General features: G+C 65.7%; 2 protein-coding genes across 5 annotated transcripts; one reads left to right on the top strand and one right to left on the bottom strand.

The window, feature by feature from the left end:
* Window positions 1-1,039: 1,039 nt before the first annotated feature.
* On the bottom strand, window positions 1,040-13,226 carry TMEM8B (transmembrane protein 8B). 4 transcript variants are annotated; one of them, XM_075740277.1, is made up of 13 exons: window positions 13,109-13,226; window positions 6,856-7,045; window positions 6,119-6,326; window positions 5,829-5,962; window positions 5,435-5,743; window positions 4,836-5,191; window positions 4,416-4,512; window positions 4,089-4,212; window positions 2,555-2,697; window positions 2,178-2,356; window positions 1,943-2,089; window positions 1,752-1,868; window positions 1,040-1,541 (listed from the first exon to the last, which is right to left on the bottom strand). In XM_075740277.1, exons 3-13 carry the CDS (start codon window positions 6,193-6,195, stop codon window positions 1,206-1,208), a joined length of 2,019 nt encoding a protein of 672 aa, XP_075596392.1. In that variant the 5' UTR covers window positions 6,196-6,326; window positions 6,856-7,045; window positions 13,109-13,226; the 3' UTR covers window positions 1,040-1,205. The 4 variants fall into 4 exon arrangements, with proteins under 4 accessions (XP_075596392.1, XP_075596391.1, XP_075596393.1 ...); XM_075740276.1 differs by lacking the exon at window positions 13,109-13,226 and adding an exon at window positions 10,014-10,173 and having other exon boundaries at window positions 5,435-5,694; XM_075740278.1 differs by lacking the exon at window positions 13,109-13,226 and adding an exon at window positions 6,450-6,553 and having other exon boundaries at window positions 5,435-5,694; window positions 6,856-6,947.
* TAF1C (TATA-box binding protein associated factor, RNA polymerase I subunit C) lies at window positions 12,753-17,491 on the top strand. The gene is made up of 14 exons (XM_075740274.1): window positions 12,753-13,006; window positions 13,131-13,224; window positions 13,518-13,624; window positions 13,718-13,813; window positions 13,900-13,970; window positions 14,060-14,307; window positions 14,385-14,495; window positions 14,622-14,745; window positions 14,862-14,933; window positions 15,055-15,190; window positions 15,281-15,409; window positions 15,567-15,741; window positions 15,876-16,013; window positions 16,297-17,491. Exons 1-14 carry the CDS (start codon window positions 12,875-12,877, stop codon window positions 17,463-17,465), a joined length of 2,802 nt encoding a protein of 933 aa, XP_075596389.1. The 5' UTR covers window positions 12,753-12,874; the 3' UTR covers window positions 17,466-17,491.
* The last annotated feature ends 110 nt before the right edge of the window (window positions 17,492-17,601 follow it).

Below are 17,601 nucleotides of genomic sequence, written 5' to 3'. Positions count from 1 at the left end.
GGGGGTTGCTGGCAGGTGGGCTCTGCTGAGCCAGGATGTGACCACCGGGGTGCAGAGCTTTGCATGGGGACTCACCCCTGAAGACCTCTGAGGGGCTAGGAAGAGCCTAGGGGGTTGGAGCAGTCCCCAGAGAAGTGAGAAGGGGCAGTGGTGTTTCTCCTCTCCTCTCTGGTCCATCTTGCCCCCTCTGAGCTCTAGGACCAGGGCGGAAATATCCTGTCCTGAGCCACACTCACAGCTGGGGTGTTTGCCACCACACCATGGTCATCACTGGCTCCAGTGGGTGCTCAGCCCATGGGTCTGACCACGGGGCAGGACAAGGAACAGGGGCTGAGACAGGGTTGTCCCAACCCCATGGAGGGGTACAGTCCATGCAATGCAAAAACAGCAGCTGCTCATGGCTGCTGGCAACAACAGGTACAACCAGGTCACTGCTCCACTGCTCCTGGATGGGTGCACCCATGAGTGGGGCACCAAGGGGGGCTGCTTTGGGCAGCAGGGTGACACCAATGGGCTGTGGGCTCCAGAGGAGGTGGCCCTTGCAGGCAGCGCATTCTCAGACCTGTGCATCGCCATGGCAGGCAGCACCAGAACCACTCCCCAGTGGCAGTTTCTCCCAGGGCTACGGGCTCCCCGCAGTCCTGCCAGCTTGGGGGGGCACTCTGACTGCCCTGGCACAGCACAGTTGCCCATGGATCAGGCATTACAGCCGTCCTGCAAGAGCACAGTGCCACAGCAGTCATCCCAGCTCTGCAGCCTGCCCTGCAGTGAGCCAAAAGACTGCAGTCCCTGGGCCCCCACCTCTTGCCAGCCTCCTTGCTCTATGCCAGAGCTGCATCAGCCCCAGAGCAGCCCAGTGCAGAGTAACAGCTCTTGCTACAGACCCCCAAGTGAGAGCCAGACCATTGCCATTGCCACCTCTGCACCCGGCCACATCCCCAGGGCACCTCCATGGCCCGGCAAAGAGAAGACCATGGCCCCAGCTGAGCCTTGAGCCCCCCCAGCTCTGCACCAGACTGAGCTGCAGCGACTTCCAGAGACAAGTTCAACCAGGCTGTAATTGCAAGAACAGGGCGGCACGGGCGGCTGTGCTCCCGCCCGGAGGAGTCCTGGCGCTCCCGGGGACAGGCAGCCAGCAAAGAGAACAGGTGTCGGGCCCCGCGGGGCTGCTGTCCGTGCCAGAGGAGTCCGGGCCGCCGTCAGCATCAACTGGTACAAATGCTGTTGATGGAGGCCACGGCCGGGTCGACGAGCCCCAGCTCCTCCTGTTCATTGACGCAGAGCTGGTACCCACAGCCCTTGCGCCGGGGCAGCGGCCCCAGGCGCCCGCTGGGCTTGGCACGGGGCGGCAGCAAGAAGCCGACACTGCCGGCGATGAGCAGGTGCCAGATGCTGTGGATGTAGAAGTAGTTCTCCTCCGTCTCCACGAAGGCGTAGAGCAGCACGGCAGCCGCAGCGATCAGTGCTCCTGGGCACAGGTAGAAAGCCCAGCGTTTCCAGGTCGGTGGGTAGCAGTGGCGGCGACGGATGGTGCGAGCCGTCTGCGGTGGGGAAAGGGGGGGGCTGGAAGAGGCAGCCCCAGCAGGCACAGGCACAGCCCCTGTGCCGCAGTGCTGCATCCCCCAGGAGCCAGGGAGGGGGGTCATGGGGAAGGCAGCAGAAGGGAGATGCTGGCAGGGCTAGACGGCTGGGCAGGATGCTGAGCACAGCCGGGATGGGGACGTAAGAGGACAGGGAGAGCACCTCCTTACCCAGGCGATGGCCATGATCCCTAAGGCGAAGAGGCTGGGACCCAGCAAGTTCCAGAGCCCATGGCGGTCCATCTGCAGAGCCATGGAGAGCAGCATGGCCCCCAGCAGGTACAGCACCTGTGAGGCAGCAGGGCACCGATCAGGATGGGTCCTCTCCCCATCTGTTCCACAAGCCCCCTCCCCGCACTTGCCTGCTTGACCACGGGCTGGAGCCGAGCCATGGCGATGACGGTGACCCAGACGGACATGAGGGAGCCCAGGAAGTCGCAGAATTGCAGCACATCGTACTCCATGATGCAGAACACCACAATGCCTGGCTGGTCACAGGCGTGGTAAAACTGGGGTGGGGGAAAAAGGGGGTGAGAGCCGCCTTGCATGGCCCCGGCCCCTTGTCTGCCCCCCAGCTGCCCCCCAGCCCACACTCACAGTGGAGAAGAACATGGTGAAGATGTAGACGGCAGCTTCCAGGAGGTAGTGGCTGCGGACGGCAATGGCCACGGGAGGCACGAACATGACATTGCTGAGGCACAGCAGCAGCGTGGAGAGGAGCTGGAAGCCATAGGAGAAAGCCTCGGCGTTGTCTGTGCAGCCCCAGCCGTTCCAGCCTGTGGCCGGGGAGAGCCACTGTCACCCCTGCAGCACTCGCAGGGGCTGGGGAGGGAGCAGGGAAGCCCCTTTCCAGCACCCTGTGGAGAGCTGGTTTGGGGGGACTAATGGGTTGCACAACCCCCGGGGAGGAGGGGAGGATGTCGGGGGCGTCCCTGGGTACAGTGGGCACCACTGGTGCCCGGGGCAGCTCTCACCAGCTTTGCACTCGCAGGCGGCATACAGGTAGTTGTTTGTGCGCAGCAGCTTGCACTGACCATAGATGCCGCAGTCATTGATGCAGGGTGAGAGGTAGGCGCGCAGATACACCTCGGCCGTCACATTGGTGCAGGGCTCGAACCTGTGGTGCAGGAGAAGAGGGTCAGCCCTCCCCCCACACCCCTCGAGCAGCTTCTGCCTGCTCCAGAGGCACCCCTCGCACCCAGCGACTGGGCTAGCGTGGAAATGAGCTGCTTCGGTGCTAAGTATGGCAGCTGAGAGCTGGATCTTGTGTGTTGCAATTGTCTGTGCCAGGCTGGGCGAGCAGGAGGAACGTGGCCACGCTTAGATGCACTTTGCCTTTAGCAATGCACTCAGCTGGCTCCTATTTCATTTGGATTTTTCTGTGCAAACACTGTGTCCTGCAATGCCTGCATGTGACCTACCGTGTCAGGGAAGGACCGGCTGCAACTGGCAACAGTGTGAACTAGAAACACAGCGGAGGAGTCAGAGCAGGCACAGCACCCCCGTTGCCCCACGCTGCCCAAGCACACAGCTCTGGGCACAACCTGCACCTCGGCAGCTCCAGCACGCAGCAGCACAGACAGGCCCACGTCCCAACAGCACGCACCAACTGCTGCGTGTGCACACGTGGGCACCCCAACACGCACAAACATGCACACAGCGCTGCCTGCACGCATGCACAGAGCTCATCTGCAAGTCTGTCTGCTGTCCCTGAATGTGCTCATGCAGTCAAATCCGCACACACACGCAGGCAGAACACACGCAGCCCTGTCTGCTTGCACAAACCCGAACACAGAGAGACACCTGTCTGCGTGTATACCCCCAAATATGCATGCTGTGCTGTCTGCATGCGTGCACCGTATGTGCATGCAGCAACATCCACATGTATGCACCGAACACCCAGTGCTGTCTGCGTGCAGGCATTGAACACGCACACAGCACTGTCTGCACAGCACAGAGACCCACATGGACTCTGCATGTACCAACACAGGCACACAACAGCCCCTCTCCTCCGCAGGGCTCTCAGGCACACACACAGGCCAGGAGCAGAGCTGCAGACACAGGACCAGCCCCTGGAGATGCTGAGCAGAGCAGGGGCACAGCAGGTGGACCAGAGCTGCCCCTTTATATGCACAGCCAAGCCCTGTCCTCGCAGTGACAGCCCAGTCCCCTCCCAGGCACGGGTACAGATGGGCACCGCCACGGAGACGGGCAGGCACCAACAGATGCACGGCGTTCGCAAGCTGACAGGCGCTTCCTAACCGAGAGACAGAGGGAAGAGCCGCGGGGACCCACAGATGGTCAGGCAGGCGCCAGATAGAGCCATCCGTGCCCACGCAGGCGCTCACACGGTGACACACAGCCCGTGAAGCCACGTGCACACACACGAGTGGTGACACTCAGCGCAGGGGCCAGGCATACCCACAGACACACAGTGCACATGGATGCAGCCCATGGTGGGGACATCCCCTCCGGGCACGCAGGGAGGGGACACACCAGGGCTCTTACCCATGCTCCGTGGCACAGAGCGAGCGCAGGCTCAGGTACCAGCTGCCTGTCTGGGGGTAGGGGATCCGCAGGCGGCTGAGGCTGGCTGTGGCATTGACGGAGAGCAGGAAGCCTGCCAGGGACTCTGCGGGCAGGGAGAGCTCCGGGTGAGCAGGGCAGAGGGCAGCCCCTTCCCCTGGGCACTGTTGGGACAGGGTGCCCTGTGCCAGGCTCTGGGACCAGATTCCCCCATGATCTCTGCCTTCTGCCAATCAGCCTCTTGCCGGACACGTGAAGGGGTGCGACCCCCACGGCCATGGCAGGATGGACACGCACAGCCCAGCCTACCTGTCTCACAGGTGATGGATGCGTTGTCACCAGACGTCAGTGGGACTTCGTGGTTCAGACAGCCAAATACTGTCACGTTCTCGCCACACAGGGAGCTCTGATGGCAGAGGAGGAGACGGCCCTAAACCAGTGTCTGGGATGTCTCCTGCTCTGACAGCACCCAGATCACAGCACACCACCTAGCAGTGCCCTAACCCACTGCCTGTCACCCAAGAACACTCCAAACCCAGGCGATCATCCTGCCCTTAGAGCATCCTAATCTGTGCTCCATCACCCAAGAGCTCCCAAACCATGACCCACGACCCAAGAGCACCCCAAAGCCTGCCCCTCACCCTGCTGCAGCCCCAACATCACCCATGTCCCAGCCCATCCCTCTCCGGGCTGCCCTGCCCCGTCCAGGGCGCAGGGTGGCCACCTCACCACATTGAGCCGCAGCTCCAAGTTGAGCACCCCACCACTGTCCAGCACTGGTAGGAGGTTGATGACGAAGACAGCGGGGCGGTCAGGTGGCACTGACACGTTGGGCCCAAAGAAGATGTAGAAGTGGACGGAGAAGGTGTCCAGCTCATTGCGCAGCGTGGGGCGAACCGGCCAGCACCGCTCGCTGGTGGGTGAGGCGGTGGGGATGGGGACCGGGTGCTTCGTACCGTTGGGGCTGGCGGGCGGAGGGCTGTCACCCACCGCCAGCCCACCCGCAGAGCCAAAGGAGTGGGGCATGTTCATGGAGGCGCTGGAGGGCAGGAAGGGTGGCCGGGCCAGGCTGGGTCGGGAGCAGTCTGGGGGGGGCAGAGTCGTCAGCCTGGGCACTGCACCCCTTTTTATGTCCAGGTCCCTTTTAGCTCCCATCTCCCCTTCTTGCCCACTGCCCACCTCCATCTGCAACCCATCCCCAACACCTCCCAGTGCCCCCATCCCAGCAGAGCTGGGGCCAGATCCTGCAGGCATCCTTTACCCCCCACCACTCACCCAAGCAGAGTCAAGACCATGCCCCCCACCCATACCTCCCCATGTACCCTCACCTGTGAGCTGCACGGTGACCTGGAAGGAGACGGTGCCTGGCACCCCGGGGTGTTTTTCCACCAGCACGTAGTACCAGTGCTGCCAGAAGGGCAGGTCCAGGGCCAGCTGGCAGGGAGCGTGCTCCCGGCAGTCCAGCGACGTGGAGTTGTGCAAGGGGGGTGCCTTGGCCCGCACGCGCAGCCAGAGCGGGCAGCCCTCAGCCCCGTGGCACCGCAGCACCTCCACCAGCACTCGCGATGTGTAGCTGGGCACGAACACCCTGCGGGACAGCAGTGTCGGGTCCTGCCCCTCAGCATGGTCCAACAGGGCTGGGGAGGCAAGCCAGAGGGATGGGGCACCCTAAGCTCCCCACCCTGGGGATGCCCCCTCCTTAGGACACTCTCTCACACTCACTTGTAGAGGCAGGAGCGGTTGTGGGGGGCCATGCTCTGCTCGGTGACATAACCGGGGTACAGCACAGCGATGTTGACCAGGCGCTGCACAATGAGCTGTGGCTGGAAGAGATACTGGCACTCCTCGTAGAGCCCCTGCACCAGCAGAACAGTCAGCACGAGGCAGGGGGCATGGGGCACTGTCCCCACTTGGGCCACCTGCCCCAGGAGCTGCCAGCCCGGGACAGTCAGGCCCCAGCAGAGCCCTGCAGTGAGCCCTGCCACCCCACAGTCCCCCCGCAAGCCCTTCACCTTGACAGAGATCTTGCCCTCATCTTTGGGCAGGTGGGCAGCCAGGAACCAGTCGCCGGGCAGCGGGCTGGTGACATTGAACACCCCTGTGGTGCGGTTGGGCAGGGTCCAGGTGAGGGTCAATGCAAAGGAGCCAGGGACAGCCGTGTCCCTGGGGAAGTGCGTGTGCAGTGGGTTAATGACGGAGGGAGCCCCTGAGCGGAAATATCTGCAGGATAGACGGCAGTTAGCAGGGCACAGGCTGGGCATCACGGCAGGGCCAGCCTGCCCTGCACATGGGGGTCTGTCCTCCATGCTATTAGGAAGCTCAAAGACATGATGGGGAAGCCACCTGTAAGTTGGGGCCTTGCTGGAGACTGTGAGCTTCCCTGGGTGGGTGTTCAAGCAAAACTGTTCATGTATGAGATGCACAAAAGAGTGGAGCCGGCAATGGTCCTGGGAAGATGAATCATGAGGAGTGAGCATGCATGTGTGTGTGTGTGCGCGCACATGTATCCGCATACGTGCATGTGAGTATGCATCTGTGCACACATGTGTACCTGCATATGCATGTGCATGCATGATTGCTCCTCTGTATGCGTGCATGCATGTATATATATGCACACGTGCACATGCAAGCAAGAAGCAGACAAGAGCAGGCAGGCTCCAGGGCAAGTTCAGGCAGGGGGAAGCAGGAGGGAACAGGGGCAGGCAGAAGCAGGCAGGAAGAGAAGAGACAGGGCAGGCTGCTTACTCACACAGTGATGCTACGATCTGGGCATTGGTCCCCAAAGGTGCCACCCTGCTCCTTGAAGGTGATGAGGTTCCAGACGGCGATGACTGTGTCCTCGGGGATGTGGAAATGGAAGAGCTCGATGCTGGCAAAGGAGCGGAAGGGGCTCAGCTTGCGTGGTGTGCGGGTGAAGTAGTCGGTCACAAAGAGCCCATCTGCAGAGGAGACCCAAGAGGCTCTCAGCAGGGTGGAGGACTGAGGGGCGGGGGGGGGGGGGGTACAGCACCCCTCCCAAACCAAGCCCACCCACCCAGGCTCTGAACATGTCCCAAAAACGGCAGCCTGGAGGGGCTGGGACTGTGCCATTCCAGTGAGTCCCTAGGGCTGATGTCATCTGTGCCCAGCTGCGTCTCCCAGCCCTGACATCATGCCTGGTTCAGCATTGCCTCGAGCCGAGCTCCTCAGGCTGTGGGCACCCATCTTCTGTAGCCTGAGGAGCCCCCAGCCCTGGATGCTCAGGCTCTGCTCTGGTGCAGCCCACTTCTTTCAACTCATCATCCTCTTCAGTGAGGAACTGCTCCCTGCATTTTGCCTGCAATAAATGGCCATTCCTCACAACTCCAGCCCTGCCCCAACAGGTCAGCTCCCACAGAGACACAGATTTCCCCCTTCTCTGCCTGCCAGGGAGGCTGGACACAGACTCTATCATAAACCATAGAGTCCCGCCCTAGAGCCACAAGAAGGAGCGAGCAGTGCACTTCCTGCGCAGCCTCCCAGCTCACCCACGCTTTGCGGAGGACGGATGGCACACATATGTGTGCACATATGCACACGTGGGTGCTGTCTGCGTGCACGGCAAAGTGGAGGCGTGCACACCCACATGCATGGGCGCACATGGCTGTGCACACCCCCACGTCTGCAAGACACTTCCTGTAAGCTCACAGCACACACTGGGGCCACATCCCCCTGCCCAATGGTCTGACAGTTTGATTTTCAGGGATTTCCAGGAGCCCCAGCAGCAGAGGGGCAGCCACTTCCTTGGCACAGTAGAGATAAGGTAGACCTGGTCTCCAGACAGCATCTGTAACTTCACTCTACCATTGCCACATTTCCCAGGGCCAGCCTGGGAGACCCATCCGTTATTCCCCCAACATGCACCAAGGAAGAGGATGCGCCTCCGCACAAGCTGCTGGAAAGGCGGATGCAAGCAGAGGACGGGCTGGGAGCAGGGCTATGCCTAGGAGGACTCATCCAGTGGAGAGTGGGATAGCTGAGAAGAAGGGCTGCTTTGCACAGCGTGCAGCTGGCTGGGAGTGCGCGCATGTGCTTGTGTGCACGTGTGTTTTTGCTGCGTGTGTGCAGCCCCAGTTGGCTGTACACTGACATGCATCTGCTCCCTTGTCTGGAACAAAGGCAGCTCCCCCTCCCCTTCACTCCCAGCCAACACAAGCCAGGCATGAAATACCTGCCTCAGTGCAAGAGCACCCAATCCCAATTTTCCCACCATGAAGCACCAACCAACTCCACAGTTTCCCTCCCCACGCGGAGACAGTGACCTGGCAGGGGACCCCAGGGAGGAGGGGATGTTGATCTCAACTCCAGGAGGAGGCATAGGGAGAAGCACTCGGAGGTTCCCGGTCCCAGCACAGTTACCATGTCCGCTGGCCCGGGGCAAGGCAGGGGGAGCCAGCTGCAGGCAGAGGGTCAGGCTGAAACCCCGTGACAGTGTGGCCAGAGCTCGGCGCGGGAGGGGGCGTGTTGGAGGATGGAGTGGGATTTCCTATCCACGGAAGGGGTGGGGAAGGGGGAAAGCAAGTGTCCCTCTGCCCCAGCCCAGCGGCCGGAGCCGCGGGACCCCCCACCCCAGGACCGCAGCCCCCCGTCGCGGCGGGCGGTCAGGACCGCGGCCAGCTCCCGCGGCCAGCTCCCGCGGCCGGCCGTCAGCACCGCGGACAGCTCCCGCGGCCGGCCCACCGCTGCCCCACGGCGCCCCCCCGCCCCGCGGCACCGGCAGCCTGCGGCCAGCTGCCCCCCTCCTCGGGGGATGCCCCCTCCAAGCCCCTGGGGGGCTACTCCGCATCCCCGTCACCAAGCCGGCCCCCGTGCCCCGTAGCATGTGCATCGCCTCACGTAGTCCCGCCGGCGGTCCCCCGCACATCCCGATGCCTCGCTGCGCAGACACCCCCCTCTCTGCCGGCTGTCCACCCCTGCTGCCCCACTGCACGCGCACAGCCATCTGCCCTGTATCTGCAGCCCCCCGGACCCATGCTCATGCACCTGTCGTGTGTGTGTCCCCCCCCCGGGTGTTCCACTGCATGTGCACCGCCTGCGTCCTCCTGGCATGGCACGCTTCTGTGCCCCACTGCACATTGATCTCCATGCCCCACTGCACGGGCACCCCATGCCCCACAGCATGCTTATCGTCATGCCCCACTACACGCACATCCTTGCATCCCACTGCACGGGCATCAGGTACCCCCGGCACATGCATCCCCATGCCCCATTATGCAAACACCCCATTGCACACGCATGTCTGCATCCCATCGCACATGCACCTCGTACCCTACTACACGTGCACTTCCTGCCCCATTGCACACACGCCCCACACCCAACTGGGCACACCTCTGTGCCTTGTTGCTCACGCGCCCCGAACACCACTGGACGCACACCCCATCCCTTGTTGCACAGACTCACCGTGTCCCATTGCACGTGCATCCTGCATCCCACAGCAGGCAGACGCTGCACCCCACCGCGGACACACTCCTGTGCCCCGTTCTCACCCACCCCCTGCCCCACTGCGTGCAAACCCCACATCCCATCGCTCATGTACCTCATGCCCGTCGCAAGCTCACCCCCCTGCCCCGCAACACGAGCACCCTGCACCCCACGGCACACACCCCCCACAGCACGCAGACCTCCTACCCATTACACACACACCCCCCACAGCACGTGCACCCTGCGCCCCACTGCTTGGGTACCTCATTCCCGTTGCACATGCACCCCTTAACGTGCATCGCTGTGCCCCGCTGCACACGCACCCCATGCACCAGCACTCCCGCGCCCCATCCCCTACTCGTCCCAGTGCCCCGTCGCGCGTGTGCCCCACACCCGTTGCACACACACACCCACACACACACACCCCCCACACACGCATCCCCGCGCCCCCGGCCCCGCGGCACTCACCGGCGGGCGGCGGCAGGAGGAGGAGCGGCAGGAGCAGCAGCGGGAGGCGATGGCGGGGGGCGAGCGGCCGCCGCTGCCCGCCGCCCCCACCGCCCCGCCGGCCCATGCCGCCGCGCCGGCTGCCGTGAGGCGCGCGCCGCCAGCAGCCCCGCCGCGCACCGGCGCCCATGACGTCACTCGCCCCGCCCCCGGGCCCGCCCCCCCGCGACCATTGGTCCCCACGCGCGTCACTCGCCGACGGTGGCGGCCTCCCCCCCCCGCGCGACCCTTACGGTTCCCCCCGGGGTGGTCCCGCAGCTGCTCGGGGCACCGGGGGGCGGGAACACGGGCTGGGGACGGGGGCATGGGGACAGGGACACGGGTGGGGACGGGGACACGGGCTGGGGGCGGGGGCATGGGGACAGGGACACGGGTGGGGACGGGGACACGGGCTGGGGGCGGGGGCATGGGGACAGGGACACGGGTGGGGACGGGGACACGGGCTGGGGGCGGGGGCATGGGGACAGGGACACGGGTGGGGACAGGGGCATGGGGCTGGGGACAGAGACATGGGGACAGGGACATTGGGCTGGGGATGGGGACATGGGTGGGGACAGAGATACAAGGCTGGGGGCACAGGGACATGGTGCTGGGGACAGGGACAGGGACACGGGTGGGGATGGGGACACAGAGCTGGTGACAGGGACATGGTCTGGGGTATGGATACGGCCTGGGGACAGGGACATAGGGCTGGGGGCAAGAATATAGGCTGGGGACAGAGGTACGAGGCTGGGGGACAGGGGCCTGGGGCTGGGGACGGGGATATAGACTGGGGACAGGGTCTGGGGACAGAGATACTGGGCTGTGGGACAGAGACGTGGGGCTGGGGACAGAGACACGGGTGGGGACGGGGACATGGGACTGGGGACGAGGACACAGGTTGGGGACAGAGGTATGAGGCTGTGGGACAGGGACAGGAGCTGGGGGCATGCACCGGAGCTGGGGACAGGGGCACAGGCTAGAGTCAGGGACACGGGGGTGGGGGACAGGGGACACAGAGCTGGGATGCAATTGGCTGTGGGGCCAGGCTACGAGGGGACACAGGCGAAAGGGGCCATGGGGCTGGGGCACAGGGGCGGTGGGGCTGGGGTGTAAGGGGGACAAGGGGGCTACAACGCCAGGGGCAAACGGGGTGTCTTGTGGAGAGGGGACGAGAGGCAGCAAGAGCTACTTATGGGGGGGGTGTGTTACCTGTGGGGGCTGCTCGATGAGGGTTAGGTAGTTTTCTAACAGTGGCTACCATCTACCATCTTATTACAATAAAACAGAAGAGCTCTCTTACAGAGGAGGTGTTCAGGAGAGGGGGTCTGGGCACTGCCTGCAGGAATGAGGGCATCTCAACTGGAAATGATCTCATCACGCTTCCCCAAACCTCCCCGACATCATCCCCAGACTCCCCTGACATCACCTTCCTCCTTGGCCATAGTGGAGGCAAGTGGGTGACCCACACTTAGGGGTGCTCTGCCCTGTGCCAGCCCTGCTCCCATCCTGACCCCCCATCACAGAGCACCCCAGAAGCTGCGGGGGGGAGCAGCCACCCCCCATGGAGTCAAACCTGACTGTCCAGCAGCCCCTCCCCGGACCGCAGCCCCCCTCCAGGCATGGCTGGGGGTCGTGCCCCCCCACAATGCAGACGCCCCGGGGCACGGATCCGAGGCCATGCACGGACTGTACGAGACCCATGGTCCCTCCAGGAGCAACCCGGTCCTGCTCTCCTTGGGAGGGGGACAGGGGAGCCTGTCGTGTGTGTGTGTGTGTGTGTGTGTGTGTGTGTGTGTGTGTCCCAGAGAGAGAGAGAGAGAGAGAGAGAGAGAGAGTGTGTGTGTGTGTGTGTGTGTGTGTGTGTGTGTCCGTCCGTCCGTCCGTCCGTCCCCCAGGATACTCCCCAAAGGCTCCAGGGTCCCACCGGAGCTCAGTGGGACAAAGACCCGTCCCCTGTGAGTGACACTGGTGGGTGTGGGTACCCATGGGGGTGCTGGGCCAGACAAGACCCTCGCGGGGCTCCTGCAGCCACCCCGGGGAAGGAAGAGGGACCGGAGCCGGGGCAGGAGGGGGGGTCTCCGGGGCCAAGCCGGAGTGGGGTCACACGGGAAGAGCTGAGGGGACTGGAACAGCCCTACATCCCCCAGCCCTCCAGGAGATGCCCTTTAGCCCCACATCCCGCGGGTATCTAGGGCTGCCCCATGGCCCCACATCCCCCAGGAACGTGGGGTGCCCCACGGCCGCGCAGCCCCCCGCACCCTCCCGCCCCCCGGGGCACAGCAGAACCCGGCGTCACCAGGCACGGCCGCGGCGGTTCCCCGCCAACGCAGAGCGCCCGGGGCGGGTGGCTCCGGCCACGCAGCACCGGGGCCAGGCCGGCCACGGAGGACGAGGTGTGCCCACGGCAGCACCCGTGGGGGGCTTCCACCTCTGGCCGGCCTGGGGCGAGGAGGCGGGGATAATTCTCGCGCCTTGCTCGTCGCCTCGGTGTGGTCCGATCCCGATGGGGAGCTTCCCCAGTGCCGCTCCCGCTCCCCCCCGCTCCCCCCGCCCGGTCCCGTCCCGATCCCCGCGGCTCCTCCCGGAGCGTTTTCTCCCTCCGACCGCCAGGGGGCGATAGTACTCCGCGTCGCGCTGCCAGCGGCGCCGCTCTGGTCCCGCTCTGTTGCCGGGCGCTGATTGGTGCTCGGCGCCAGCAGCGCGACGCGGCGGCGACTCCACTTCCGGTGGCGGTGCCGTTCCCGCGTGGGTTCTGACCGGCGACCGCTCCCGGGCCCCGGGGTCGGCCCGTCCCCGCCCCCTGCGCTCCCCCCCCCCCCCGGTACCGGCCCCCCGCGGCCATGGAGTTCCCGGCCGCTCTCTTCCCCTCCTACTTCGGCGCCGGCCCGCCCCGGGAGGAGGGGGCCCCCGCTCCGGCCGCCGGCTGGGGCGAGCACGGGCAGGTGCTGGGGACCGGTCCCGGCCGCCGCCAGGTGAGGCCGCGGCGCAGCCCGCCCTGCCCGGGCGCGGGGGGTCGGGTCGGGCCGGCTCGGCCCGGGGGAGCACGGCGGGGCGCGGACAGAGGCCGCTCTCACCTCCCGCCTCCTTTCCCTGCAGGCCGAGACGACGTTCGTGCCCCGCTGCGGCGGGACAGGCGAGAGCTGGGAACCCGCCGACGCTGCCGCCGTGCCCGTCCTGCCTCCCAACGCGAGTGAGGGCCGGGCCGGGCCGGGGGGGGGCGGGAGATGGGTACGCTGTACCGGGGAGGGGGCGGGGGGGGACAACACACGTCCCGTTCCCCGTCCGTACCCGCCTGCCAAGCGGCCCGGTGGCTCGGGATCCCCGCCGGCTCTGCCGTGCTGGCACGGGGAGCTTGAGCAGCTGTCCCCGGGGGTGCTCACACAGAGGGAGTGGGGACGGGTGAGTCGTTGCCCCGCAGTGCACCCCGTGGGTGGCTTCCCAGTACTTGTGCTGTACCGGCCGGCCCTTGCTCTGTCCCCGCAGGCTCCTGGGTCCCGTCCCTCACACCTCAGGACATCCTCTACCGCGGCATCCTGCGCAGGAAGCTCCGGGCAGGCAAGTCTGGAGCTGCCCTGGACTTCACCAAGCAGGTAGGGCCAGGGGCACCGGGTACCACCGAGGCCCTGGGGGAGATGGCGTGGGATCCCTGCACATCCCAACCCCTCCCTGTCCTTCTCGCACAGCTGGGGCACTTCTTTGTGGATCACCCGGAAGATGCGTTTGGTTCGCTGGGGCAGCTGCTGCACAAGAACTTCTACTTGGGCAACTCCAAGCTGAGGGTCAGTGTCCATCCAGGGGTGACGGTGCTGTCCCGTACCCTCCCCTTGCAGCTGCCAGCCCCAGTCTCTGTTCCCTCTCCCCGCAGAGACAGGCCCGGGACAGCACCATCCGGATGACGGCCCTGATGGAGGAAATTGACCGTCTGGAGGCCAGGCGGTAAGTATCCCCATGTCCCCTGCCCTGGAGCAGGCTGGGGGGCCCCTCCTGCTCTCTCCCCACACCTGACACCAGCTTTTCCTCCTCAGCGGCTGCCCCCGGCAGTACCTCACCTCCCGCCTGCGCTGGTTCTCCCACCTCTGCCGTGACTGGCTCTTCGAGGTGCCGCTGGGGCTGCTGGCGGACTGCGTGCATGAGGAGCTGCTGCTGCAGTGGACCAGCCTGCTCTTTGACGACAGCCCCACAGGGGGTGCGCTGGCCTGGCTGCCGCCCGAAGACGGGGGGGCACGCACAGGCCGCCTGGTGTACCCTGGAGGGCAGGCCATGAACCACCTCTGTATCCTTCCCCATGGGGTGTCTTTGGGGAGGGAAAGGGGGGGAGTTGTGTAGCACTGCCCTTATCTGGCACCCCAGATTTCCAGGACGTGGTGCTGGAGGAGCTGCCCCGCGCCCGGGGCTCCCCGGCACAGTTTGAGCTCAACGGGCGCATCTGGCAAGTGGCTGCTGCCCGGGCGGATGGAGAAGGTGAGCCCGCCCCAGGATCCAGACCCTGGGATCCAGACCTCAGGCTGGGCAGGGCGCGGGGTAGAGGGGTGGCAGGGAGTCTGCAGGACGCTGGCGTCTCATGTGCCGTCTCCTGTCCCTTGCCAGATTTTGTCGGCATACGCTCGGACTATCACTGCGGCGTTTGGAGGGTGCCAGGCAGGACGGGGGCGGCCCCCACCCCGCTGCAGGTCATCCGCACCAGTGTGCCTGCCTCCTGCCTCACCGTCAGGTACGCACTGGGGGAACGGAGCTTTGTGAGGAGGGGGCTCTGCCGCCCCTGCAGCCCTCCCCACTGTGGCAGATGCTCTCGCCCCCCCCAGTGATGCCATGCCCTCCATCCTGCAGCCCTCACCTCCCTGGGGAGCTGGCCGTCTGCACCCAGAGCGGAACTGTCTACCTCTGGAGCGTCGAGACGGGGTGAGATGGGGCCCTCAGAGATGGAGGGGGCTCATGCAGACACCTGGGTCTGAGGGGGGTGGGGGGGACCCAAGCAAGCAGGGCAGTTCTGCTCTATGCCAGCGCTGCCTTCTACCTGCAGGCTGCAGCGGCTCCGCCACGACCCCCAGACTATGTTTTTTCGGGACCATTCGCCCTGGCGCTGGAGCGATTTCACTGGACACCCGCGGGTGCTGAGCTGTGCTGACCGCACTGGCCTGCAGTGCCTGGATGCCCGGGTGAGCCTGGGAGGGTGGGCACGGGGCTGGTGCGGGGGGCGAGGGTTCCCCAGCCCGGGGTCCTGACGTCACCCCACTCTGCTGCTGCAGGCCCCCGAGAGATGCCACTTCGACTTGTTCAAGGTGGGTGAGGAAGCCGGCTGCCAGCAGGGCGAGCGTGTGGTGCTGCCCATGTACCTGGGCAAGGCTCACCCCTCCCAGCACCTCGTCACCACCCAGGTGAGTCCCACCATGCCTGGGAAGGACAGCTGGGGGCCAGGGGGAACACCCCGGCACAGCCCTGGCTCCCAGTGTCCATGGGGCAGGGGGATCACGGGGCAGGCTGCCACTGCATGGTGGGGGGAGCCCCACTGAGCCGTGCCCCGCCCCATCCCAGTTCTCTGTGTATGTGCTGGACGAGCGGTTGCCACTGGTGCCTGTGCTGAAGTGGGCACACATGATGAAAGCCCCCCCTCTCTTTGCCCACCTGACACCGGGAGGCCCCGGGAGGAGCCACAAAGTGCTGCTCGGGGCATCCCGCACCCAGGAGCTGCTGCTGCTGCAATACCGGGGTGAGAGACGGGGTTCTGGGGTACTGCGGGGCCGGGTCTCCTCTGTGCCCTCATCCCAGCCTCCTTGCCGCTGGGACCAGCTGCTGCCCCGGCATCGGTGCTCACTGGTCAATTTTTGGTGTGTCGTTCCTCAGGGGGCAGCCAGTCAGCCTGCCAGCTGGCAGGGCCTCCGCAGAAGCTGCACAGCATCGCTGGCTGCCTGCAGCACCTGCCCGCCCAGCTCCCGCACCGCCACCGCCTGCTCCAGCAGCGCCTCAGTGCCCCAGCTGCCGGTGGGTGTCCCGTGCCATCCCGCTGTGCATCCCAGTGGGGGGAAGGATATGGGCTGGAGGGAGGGGTACAACGCTGGCCGTGCCCTGGGGTGGTGGGTGAAAAAGCAAAAGCAAAGCTATGAATAACCCCGTGGACGGGGTGAGAGATTAATGACCTAGAAAAGGAGGGGGATGGGGGGCAGGAGCCAGCAGTGAGCACGCCCATGGTGAGGTGGGGGCAGCCCCCGCTGCTGGCCAGGCCCCAGGGCTGGAACCCCGGTGGAAATGTCCCTCGTCCCCACAGGGCTGGCTGCTGCACTGCAGGAGGATGGGCCACGGGAGTCCCTGCTGGTTTTCCAGCTCTCCGAGGCTGGGGATGTCTTCTGCCAGAGGCTGACCCATGAGGCAGCCCAGCCCCCTGCTCCCACCCTGGGGGACGAGGCTGTGGCAGCCCCTGGCTCTTCCCCTCTCTTCGAGGCTCCAGCCAGCAGCCCACCGGGCATGGGCACCGAGGAAGTAGAAGAGGAGGAGGAAGAGCAAACCTTCTACTTGTCCAACCTGGAGGTGATTATCAATGAGGAAGAGGAGGAGGAGGAGGAGGAGGATGCAGGCATGCCAATGGCTCCAGAGGAAGCTGACCTGCCCCAGGAGCCTTGCGCCAGCCCCCAGCCCACCCCGGCAGTGCCCAGCCCAGCCGCAGCCCTGCGGTACCGCCGCTGGCTGAAAGCTCTTCCCAAAGTCTGCAGGGAGCACGCCTGGCCCCCCACCCTTAGTCAGAAGCGCCTCTTCACCCGCAAAGAACTGGAGCCACCAGTGGTCCCCAGCGCTCTGCACCGGCAGGCACGCCAGCGGCTGCGCCAGGCCATGCGGGAAGGGGGCTGCATCCAGCGCTGGGACCCCCCAGCCGCACAACCCCCCGCCCTACTGCAGCCACCGGAATCGCCGGGGGGTCCGGACCCTCTGAGTGCCCGTCTGACGGCGTCCTGGTCTGGGGACTGGGGTCAGTGGTGGGAGGAGAGGATGAGCTTCAACGTGGCGCAGAGGCAGCGGGCGCTGCGGGAGCGGCGTCGGCGGCAGAAGCGAGCTCGTGGCCGACGCAGCCTTTCGGCCAGTTTCACCTCCTCCCTCACTTACCAGTCCGAGCTGTCGGAGCTGAGCGACGCGGCCCCTCCGCCGGTCTCCCCGGGCCCCCCCTCCGTGCTCCCCCGGGAGGGCTCCCCGTTGGGTGGGAGTCCCCCGGCATCGCCGCTGCCCGACGAAGCCCTGCTCTCCTCCCAGAGCCTGCGCTGCCGCGGCATCCCCAAGGAGCGGCGTAAGACGCTGCGGGACTACCTGGCGGTGTGGGCCGAGGGTCCCCCCGAGTCCCCGGAGCCCCCGGGCAGCCAGGCCAGCCAGCTCTGCATCCCCTCCTCCCAGAGCCAGCTCTCCTCCGCCTCGCAGCCCCGCCGCAAGCGCCCACGCATGGGCTTCTGAGCAACCAATAAACCTCGCGTGGCACAGTTCCGTCCCGGGGTCCTTCGCTGGGGGGGGGGGGGGGGGGCGGGGGGGGAAGTGGGGGAAGGGAAGGGGCTGTGCTGCCACGCGTGGTCACAGCACCCACCCGTGGAGG

Source organism: Balearica regulorum, chromosome Z, assembly GCF_011004875.1.
Source record: "Balearica regulorum gibbericeps isolate bBalReg1 chromosome Z, bBalReg1.pri, whole genome shotgun sequence".
In the NCBI taxonomy this organism is placed as follows: Eukaryota; Metazoa; Chordata; class Aves; order Gruiformes; family Gruidae; genus Balearica; species Balearica regulorum.
Note: the sequence above shows the minus strand (reverse complement) of the source record. Positions and strands in the feature narration are given on the sequence as shown.